The sequence below is a fragment of the Benincasa hispida genome, chromosome 4 (assembly GCF_009727055.1).
Source record: "Benincasa hispida cultivar B227 chromosome 4, ASM972705v1, whole genome shotgun sequence".
NCBI classification, from domain to species: domain Eukaryota; kingdom Viridiplantae; phylum Streptophyta; class Magnoliopsida; order Cucurbitales; family Cucurbitaceae; genus Benincasa; species Benincasa hispida.
In genome coordinates, this window is record NC_052352.1 from 61,324,245 (window position 1) to 61,334,096 (window position 9,852).

The following is a 9,852-nucleotide window of genomic DNA, read 5'->3' on the forward strand; positions in this document are numbered from 1 at the left end:
CTTGAGAAAGAGTTCTCTATTGGTTAGCCACCGTTTGGAGGAGTGAGGTCACAGTGGTCATTTGATCGACCAGTGCGCTCATTGTATTAGTTGACACATCGACACTTTCTACTATTTCTTGCTCTAGACCTCTTACCTTAAGCCCGATATCAATCCATTCATCAGAATGTCGCGAGATGCGATCCAAGATATTCTTTGCTTCCGTATATGATCTGTTCATTAATCCTCCTTCTGCGGAGGCATCGATAACTGCTTGCGTTGATTGGTCTAAGCCATTGTAAAAGGTTTTCATCAGAATATTATCGAGAATCCCGATATGCGGACAACTCTTCACTAACTATCGGAATCGCACCCATGCGGTGCTTAAGGTTTCATAACCCTTTTGCTCAAAATTCATCACATCCCTCCGTCTCCTTCCGTTGACAGTTGGAGGGAAGAATCTGTTCATGAACCTATCAACCAACTGTTCCCATGCTTTAATCTCATTTGGCTCTAATGACTGAGCCAACCTCTTTGCTTCATCCCGCAGTGTATACGGGAAAAGATATAACTTAAGTCTTTCTTGAGTCACATCATGCATGGAGAATGCGCTGCACATGTCTACAAAATTCGTCAAATACGCATGTGGGTCTTCTCCTTGTAATCCTCTAAATTGACCCATATTCTGAATCATCTGCAGCATAATTGGTTTTATTTCAACGCTTACATTCTCCTCAACCGTTTGTCTTGTGGTGAGAATATATAGAAATCCGGTGCCTCATAGTCTCTCATTGGGACGTCATGATCAGCATCAAGAAATATGAAGCCTTGCGCTGGCCCATTTTCCCTTTGATTCCCTACGGGAGCCTCGTTATTATTAGCCATGCTTCTTCACCACTTAATTCGACCCTGATGAACTCTTGTGCGAATAATACACTTGATCTCTGGGTCCACTTAGAATTTCTGGATCACTCCAGCATTCATAAGCCATCAGACTACTCTTTGCGTTGAACAACCAGTACAAAGATATCTGTCCTGCAAAATACCACAAACATATTCAAACAATAACCATTAACCAATCCCCGGTAACGGTGCCATAAACTTGTAAACGCAGGTTTTGTACTATAATGCAAGTCCATACCATCAACTTGATGACATAGATTTTATGCGATGATATGTGATACTACTTCTAGATGTGCATTATTAACGAATGTTCTTGTAGTATGTTGTGCGTTGTCACAAGTTTCCTTACGTTGAAACCAAGTATAATTTCACGTAAGTTTCTCGGTGTAATCCGAGGTCGAACACAGGGACTGTTTTAGGTTATTGCGTTATGTTTTTGATATATGCGACCAGAGGTTTTTCAATTTATAAAATAATTTGTGTATAAGAAATTAAACATGCGATAAAGTAAAGTAAAGCGGTAAAAATGCGATAATAACATAAATTGCGTTCAAGTAAATATAAGCTAAGATGATACAAGATACATGTTTCATGATACAAGATACTGAGGTCAAGGCTGGCTGTGAAGATTATGCAAAGATCATGTAATGCGGTGATAAGTCTTATGTACGAAGCAGAAACAGAAAAGATAACTAATATAAACAGCGCAAATTCCTTAATTGCGTTATAGATATAAGTACTATTCTACTTTTCCCTAAGCGTACACCTCTCGATGATCGGCCACATTCCCATATCTCTAGGGTGAAACAGGGATGAACGTAATGAACGCAAGGTTGCTTCCATCTCTAGAAGCACTACTCGCTTTAGTTAACGCATTCTTCTAACCTTTTCTCGACAGATCAGAATGACATCTTCACTTCTGCTCTCACAGGTGAAGATACCGTCTAACATGCCTTAGCTAAACGCATTTATCTCTTTAGCACAGATTAAGTTACTCGTTTAATCCATATTAATTACCAAGGTATTAAGAAAACTTCATGGAGAAAACGATTGATTGAGGAACAAAAATAGACAGGGGAGTGGGAATGGAAATGATCGAGACATTCAATAAGACTATTTAGCATCTGATACATGATTTGTGAATGAAGAGATTAAGAAGATGAAATACACTTGATGAAATAGAGTTAGAAACAAATACAAATAAGCGCCAACGTCTTAGCACCGATCTGGATGGAGATTTGCTTGCCGGCGTGGATGGAGTGAACGGATGGATGAGCTTCCCTCTCAGGCTTGCTCAACCGGTAGCAGGGATCTAGGCACAGAGCTTCAAGATCGGGATCTGGCGGATTCGCACTGAGACTCACCTCTCGGCCTTGTCTCTTCTCTTCCCGGATTTCTTCCGATCAGTACTCAGCTCAGTCTTTCTCTCAATAATCCAGCATTAATTAACCCTTGTATTAGTTATACCCGTATCCAATATATCTTCTCTGAATTCTATGGGGGTATTTATAGATGAAAAGCTTTGACTCTTGGCTTGTGCACCTCACTTCTTGTTATGGAAATTTCGAAGATGGAGGAATAAATATTCCTTCTGTTATGTAATCAGATCGTCAAATATGCACAACGGTTAGTTGTACATGTGTCACAATCCTCCGCATTTGCATTGCTCAGCTGCATATTTCGATCGGTTGCTCGCATACGGTGTTGTTTTTATTACCGTATGCGGTTGAAATTCAGATCTGGATCGACTATCGCATTGCGCCGTCATTGCGTTAATCGTCTTTTCATTGTTGATTGACGGATGCAATGTGACAGAGATACGTTGATCAGTTTCTCGTTGAGCCTTGATAGCAAGCGGTGACTTGGTTTCCTGCAAAACAGAGTAAAAATATCCACTTCTACCATCTTGATGATGTTAGTGGGTGTAATTGCGATAATTCTTAATTATTGTATTTTTGAGCTACTTTTCATACAATCGACGCATATTCCTTCTCTTTTGGCCGCAATATCTAAATAAGGCAGGATAAATAACTTGTATTTCTACAAGTTATCAGTGGCCAGATTGCCAACTCAACATGCCTACCTTTTTGGGGACTTGTCTGATCTGGGAGTTGGAGACTTAATCCACAAGATGGAATTCACTCCTTTCCTGAAGCAGGGATAAGTAGAGAGATTGCTCCCTTAAAAGCTGATTCCGGGACTTGAACATAGTGGCCACAGCTTCTCTTTGGAAGAGAAGACTCACTCATAGTAGGACTATGACTTATGTTCATTAGAGGGATCAATGGTACGTAAGGAGACAGATGTAATTACAGGGGCATAACAGTTATTAGCCCAGCTGTACTTACGAGCGATCTGTGAAGGGTTGTCGCACTGCTGATTGGTTAAGATGGACACATAATATATTTGTGATAAGGAGAGTTCAGCTGTCGGTCTTTAGTGGAGTGCCTGACAGTTAAGGATGGTGGATCCCGTGACTAAAGAGTTTAGTCAGTTATTCACGTACTGTTGAAGCTTCGAGCTACAGGTCCATAAGGTCCCCTTAGTAGCTCAATGGATTCAGTTGACGATCAGTTCTTGGTGTTGATTTGAAATGTTCAAATCAACAAGAGGTATTTTGATTATATATGATATAATTGTTATGATGTATGAGATACATCTAGTGGAGGATTGATGTAAATGAGATTTACATTAAGTACCATGGAATAGAAAAAGAACTGGTTTATATGTTTCATGAGATGAAATATTAAAACTATAGGTTATAAATATAGTATGATAAGTTGGTTATCATTTATATTTATAATAATATTAATTATTGGATAATTAATTCTTTTTTCTTTAATAACCAATTGAGTGAGTGGTTATTAGATTCATGGTAACCATGAGATAAAAGTGAAATGGTTTTCCTAATTTTAGTAAGATTTACATAAATATCAAACACTATGGAAAAGAAGAGAAGAAAATAAGAACAAAATCTTATTGGTGCTGTAGCATAATGCTGCAGCAGAATTTTGATGCATGGTCTTTATATAGTATTGCTACAAGAATTGTTTACAACTTTGATTTTTTCTAATGCATTGAGGTTAATATTAGTCCAATTTTAGGTGCCAAAATAACTCACTACCACAAGTTATCAACACCCTTTACATGTGACAAAGCGCACCTTGCTAACATATGAGCCATACAGTTATATTCCTAGGAATAAATTTAAACCAACGAACAGGAGTTTTAACCATCCACCATCTAATCTCTTCCAAAATAATGCCACGAGGAGAATCATATAAGTTGTTAGCATGAATAGCATTAACAAGGGACTTGGGAGTCGATTTCAATAAAAAAAAAATAATAAATTAAGGGTCTGCTTGGTAGAGAATTTGAAAACAATGAGTTAATGAAAACAGAGTTATATTTCATGTTTTCAGATATGTGTTTGTAGCAGAATTAAGAAATTGGATTCTAATTAAACAATTGCAAACTAGTTGTAGTTACCCACTAAATATTAGTTGATAATAAACTATTAATAATTTATTTATGAACATAGTTTATGTTAAAAAAAATTATAAAAATATTATTTTGCAATAATATATAATTTATAGGATAAATTGAGAATGTTTTATCTCTATAGTTTAGAAGAAGTTAGAATTTAGGTCCTATGATTAATTAGAATTTACCCCTTATGATTTGATAAAAGCTTCATAAATAGTCCTATGGTAGGGATTTAAAAGGATTTAACAAACTATAGAGACTATATATGAAGTTATATTAAACCATATGAACTAAAATCTAAATTTTAAAACCACATAGACTAACTTTTAACTTTATCCAAATTATAGGGACTGAATTTAGAACTTAACCTAATTTATAATATATTACATAATAAATATTTTAATTTTTTAAAAATTGAATTGAATTATAACATGACATATTTCTAAATGTTTTGAACTTTATTTAATATGATATTTTAACCTTTTGTGTAATATATACCCATTAGCTTTCATTAATTGAATTGATGGTGTTTAATAGAACCTTGTGTTAAATGAGAGATTTTCGATAGTCACAAGTTGCCACATTATCACAATGAAAGTTCATTTTACTGAATTTAGGGCCAATAAAAAATTATTGTGCCCCTAAATTAAAATTTAGAGACAAATAAATAAAAAACTAAAAAAATGTCATGAGTCTCCTTTCTGGTCATCTAATCATAATGATATGCTTGTTGAATTCAATTAAGTTTGGACCACGCTCAATAAATTTGGCTAGAGATATGATTAGACCTGAAATAATAAATTGCAACAGGTCAAGTAATTAATATTGCTCGGGTTCAAAGTCCAATCCAATTTAAAGCCCATAAGGAACTTTGGGCCAAAGAAGATATTGGGTCCAAGTCCAAATCTAAGCCCAATTTGGGCTCAAAAGCAGATGGGCCCAAGCTTATGCGAGGGCCATAAAAACCTCTATAAATATAGGTCTTACCCTCATTCGAAGAAGTTGGAAGAATTGAAGATTAAAGCTCCGAAGCTCTAAAGCTTCTAAAGATTGAAGCGTTAAAAACCAAAGCTGTGAAACTTTCTAATTTGAAAGACCGAAGCTCTCGAGCTCCTAAAATCGAAGCTCCAAAGATCAACTAAAGCTTCAAAGATCAACTTTTTGCTCTCCTGAAAATCTAAAGACTAAGCCCCAAAAGACTTTAAAAAGATCATAAAACTTCTAAAAGTTCTTGGAGTAAAAAACCCCATAAGCGATCCAAGGCAGAAGTCTCTAGAAAAAATCTAGAAAGAATATAGAAAGCAGGATACTTTCCAAATTCTTGAGAAATAGTTGCAAAGTCCTCGAAACAAACAAACCTCAACAAGAAGTTACAAAGTCCACAAGACAATTTAACCTCAACAACAAGTTGCAAAATTCTAAAGATAAATCAACCTCGACAACAATTTGTAAGGTTCTCGAGACAAATCAATCTCGAGAATAAACCGCGAAATCCTTGAGATAAATCATCCTCGAGAACAAGTTATAAAGTTGAAAAGCATTCGGAAAGTACTTTCTTTACTTTTTATTTAGGGTTTTTTTACTGAATATTATTAGTTTTGATGTCGTTTGCTAGTAAACGTAGAATTTAAGCAAGAGAACGAGGATTAAGGGTCTACGAAGTGAAAAAATATCAATTTTTTGCCCAATAAAATCAAGAAGGGGTTAATTCTTCAAAGTAGGAAGAAAATAAGGCAAAAGAAAAGCCCAACCGGGGGTCACGGTGCTCTGACTCGAGAGGGTGATTCAGGGTGGTGCCGTGGCCCCGAGGTGTGAATTCAGGCTTGGTTAGTGTTTTTTGACGATGGAGAATTGCTTCAACATTAAATTTTTCCTTTGTCTTTTCACTTTCTTTTCTCTTTATGCTTGTTAAACTACAATAATGAGTGGCTAAGCTTATTAGTTATTGATGAGTTTATTTATGAATTTAAGTTAATTCTTAATGTTTGTATGGTTATCGTGGAATTGATGATTTTTCAATATTATAGTGCTTCTTTTACATTGATTGATCATCGATGCATGTTAAATTAGATGTTCAATTAAAAAGATTGTAATTTAACTAAACTTATGGCATTAGATTGTTATTAAGCTACCATGAAAATAAGTAGGTCGATAATGAAAGTTGATTATGATTTTGCCTAATGTCATATGCTCCTTAATTTGGTTTCAAGATATTAGTATTTTACATATACACAAAAGTCAAAAACTAAATTTATACTCTAATTTACGAGAACTATGTTTTAATGTATGTAGTAATAATATAGTGGTCGGAAATTCAAATATTCCATCCCTAAATTGTTGTATAAAGAATAGAATGGGATAAAATATAATTTAACAAAATAGGCTTATTTTATGTTATTTTTTAAATTAAAAAGAAAAATGTTTGTTTGTATAGATTTTCAAATCTCAAGCCTCAACATGTGTATGGCCGCAGGCCCGCAGCCGATAGGCCATAGAATTTATGCGAGAAATCTCTCTAATTATTACATCCAAAGCATCTCTGTTTTCCAAAATGGATTTATGAGAAACGCCAGAAAGTTCAATCGTTTCGAGCGTTTGATTCTTCTCCTCCGCCCATAATTTCTCAAGTGCCCGCAAGCTCACCATATTCACCGTCCCATCTCCATCTCCATATCCCATTTCCGGCTGTTCATCGAACCCCTTTTCACCGTATAACAGAGTCTCCGGCGTTTTCACACCCCCTCCAATTACACAAGTTAAATCCACACCAGGTGCTTGAAATTGTTCCATGAGAGGCAAAATCCGAGATTCGTAGGGATAAATGCCTTCCTCAAATCCAATATCCTTGAGAAAACGAGGTATTTCATCCACTGTGTAATTAGAATTCTGAGTAATCACTATCGGGGTATTGTGTTCGTAGATTGTGGGGTTGGGTAATAGCCATAGATTGCTCTCAGAACTCCGTTGCTCTGTTCTAACGCGCAATGGATTCACTAATGGGACGCCGAGGGTGTTCCCTGATGCGAATGTGCGCATCCCCTCCACTGATCCACCCCATGGTGTAGACAAGGCCACAAGGTGTTTGATGAAATGCCTACGCCAAGTGGGTGAGTTTCGATTGAGAAATTGGAGGGCGAAGAGTCCCCCTAGGCTATGAGTCATGAGTATTACTGATTTTCCTCCATTTGAATTGCTTGCTTTCTCCACTAATTCTTTTAGATCCTTAAGGAACTTGGAACCCACTTCGCAGGGATGGCCTTCTGGAGCCAAACCATATCGAAAATCATAGGGTGCTCCAAACAAGGTCTTGTCTCTAACATACCCAATTGCTTCTAAAGAATCCACCAGCGGGGCCATATATGCTGTGATCTTCCTGCCAAAAGAACAAAGGCAACTAACCACAAGTAGCTGGAATCTTTCAAAACACACATAATCCACCTTTTCCCACACAAATGGTAATATTAGAAATGTGAGGTAGAGAATAAGTTTATGATATTACTTCCTAGATACGTATTTGATATACATTTTTTTTCTTTTTAATTATTGGATATGCATGTCCTCACCAGAACTCAGCAACCTATTAAAAAAGCTTATTGCGCCAGCCTAAAACTAAAAGTTCTTCATTTATCTTCATCCATTCCCTTCTAATTTTCTTCAAACCTAATTGATCTAACTCCAATGTGCCACCAACCTTTTGTATTGTTTTCTATTAACCATTCTATTTTGCTGCCATATGTATTGTATTTCGGTGTTTGTATTGTACTTTGTATTATTGCCATTAACTTAATATTTTATGCTTTCGAATGGATTGCATCAAATATCTTTAAGTTGAATTTATATATATCTAGATTTTTTTATCATATTGTGTCTGTATTCTGATTTGTTTTAGAAATTGACGCATCGTTGTACCTAATCGTATCTTGTATTTGTGTTTGTGTTTGTGCTCATAGATTAGAAAGAAACTTACTTGAGATTGGGATCGAGGTAGAGAAGAGACTGGACTGATCCAAACTGATCGACTCTTGTTTGAACGCCAATTTCATTTCTGTAATCATCCAAATCTTTGTCATAATGAAGGGTCATTCGCCGAGCAAAGCAATCTGTGTAAGGAGCCAACAGAACAGTGGGGCTGAACCAGAGCCTGAACCAACCTTGTGAGTCCTTCATGATTGGATTCCATCGGCTGCAAAATAAGGTGGAGGATTTGTAGTCTCTGGTGAGGCGAGCTTCCAATTGGTTCCCTCCAGCTCCGGGGATGAGGATGAGAGGGTGGAGGGAGTTGCTTGATTCACACATGTACAGCTGATGCACCATAGCCATTGAAACTATGGCCATGATCTTCAACCCACCCTTCATCTTCATCTTCTTTCCATGTCACTGTAAAATTGTCTTTCATCTCCATAATTATTCCACCCATGGTTTTTATGAACTCGATGACGTATCACTTCTCCATTTGTGGTGCACAATAGTTTACTTTCTCTAAGGAAAGTCCAACGATAGCAATCCCCATCATTGTGGGCCTTGACCCAATATAATTTCGTGTATAATTGTAATGAATAGGACTTTGGTGCAGCAACATTTCAAATAATTACAAATATAGCAAAATCTATCGGTGATAGACTCTATTGATGGACTCCTATTAGTGATATCGTCTATCATTAAGAACTGAATTTTAATTTTACTATATTTGTAAATTCTTTTGCATTGTTTTATATCTATATATATATTGAGTATGATTGTTATATTTACAATTGCTCCTATATTTTAACCAATGTATGTACCAATCGACGTGAAAAGAATATGGAAAGTCATAAGGAATAATTTAAAAAAAAAAAATGCACAACAATGAGAAATTCTCAAGTTATAAGTGTTGTTGAGAAGATGTCGATTGAGATTGATAATTGATATTTTGGTTTTTTAAAGAGGAGGAAATCTCGATTGGATTGTAAGGAAGGTGTATGAAATTATTGTGTTGCATTTATACTTAGATTATGATATTTACTATCAAATCCTCTTAAATTAGAATTGATATATATTATTTTAAGATGTTTTTTTCTATAGAATCTCCCATCCAAAATCCATCCCATGGCCCACCACTAGAGAAACTATTAGAACTAGAGAGCTAGTAGAGACGAGGGTAGGCACATTTTTGTTAGGCAAATGGTGAAAATAATCCAAAAGTATGGCGGTAGTTGCTATTATACCATCGAATTTATAATTGTAAAAATTGGATCTTAAAAACTTTGTAAAAATTGGACCCTTAAACTTATAATAGAGAAATTAAACCCTAAATGATGAAAATTAAACCTTTAAACTTATACAAAATGGTTCTACTTTTTACAATTATATAAGTTTGAGAGTTGAATTTTAATTAATATTTTTATAATTTTTTTTTTTAGTCATTCTTTAAAAACAAGGCGTGCAAAGTCTTAATGGCCCTAGTCCAAGAAACATGGAGAAATTTTACAACGCTATCCTCTCGTG

The 9,852-nt window shown here is 35.6% G+C and overlaps 1 protein-coding gene and 1 long non-coding RNA gene across 2 annotated transcripts; one reads left to right on the forward strand and one right to left on the reverse strand.

Annotated features, from left to right (window-relative positions):
- Positions 1–6,734: 6,734 nt before the first annotated feature.
- LOC120075940 (lecithin-cholesterol acyltransferase-like 1) lies at positions 6,735–9,008 on the reverse strand. The gene is made up of 2 exons (XM_039029692.1): positions 8,336–9,008; positions 6,735–7,741 (listed from the first exon to the last, which is right to left on the reverse strand). The coding sequence occupies exons 1-2, from the start codon at positions 8,728–8,730 to the stop codon at positions 6,814–6,816; spliced, it is 1,323 nt and encodes a 440-aa protein (XP_038885620.1). The 5' UTR covers positions 8,731–9,008; the 3' UTR covers positions 6,735–6,813.
- On the forward strand, positions 7,085–8,456 carry LOC120075941. Its single transcript, XR_005481459.1, has 3 exons — positions 7,085–7,226; positions 7,619–7,823; positions 8,319–8,456. It is a non-coding gene; the product is annotated as an uncharacterized LOC120075941 (long non-coding RNA).
- Positions 9,009–9,852: the final 844 nt, after the last annotated feature.

What these genes read in the sequence shown, in the direction of transcription:
- LOC120075940 (XM_039029692.1), bottom strand. Translation starts at nt 8,730, where the DNA reads ATGAAGATGAAGGGTGGGTTGAAGATCATGGCCATAGTTTCAATGGCT. An exon ending in TACCTCGATCCCAATCTCAA is followed by an intron (nt 7,742 to 8,335) that starts GTAAGTTTCTTT and finishes TTCTTTTGGCAG; the next exon opens with GAAGATCACAGCATATATGG.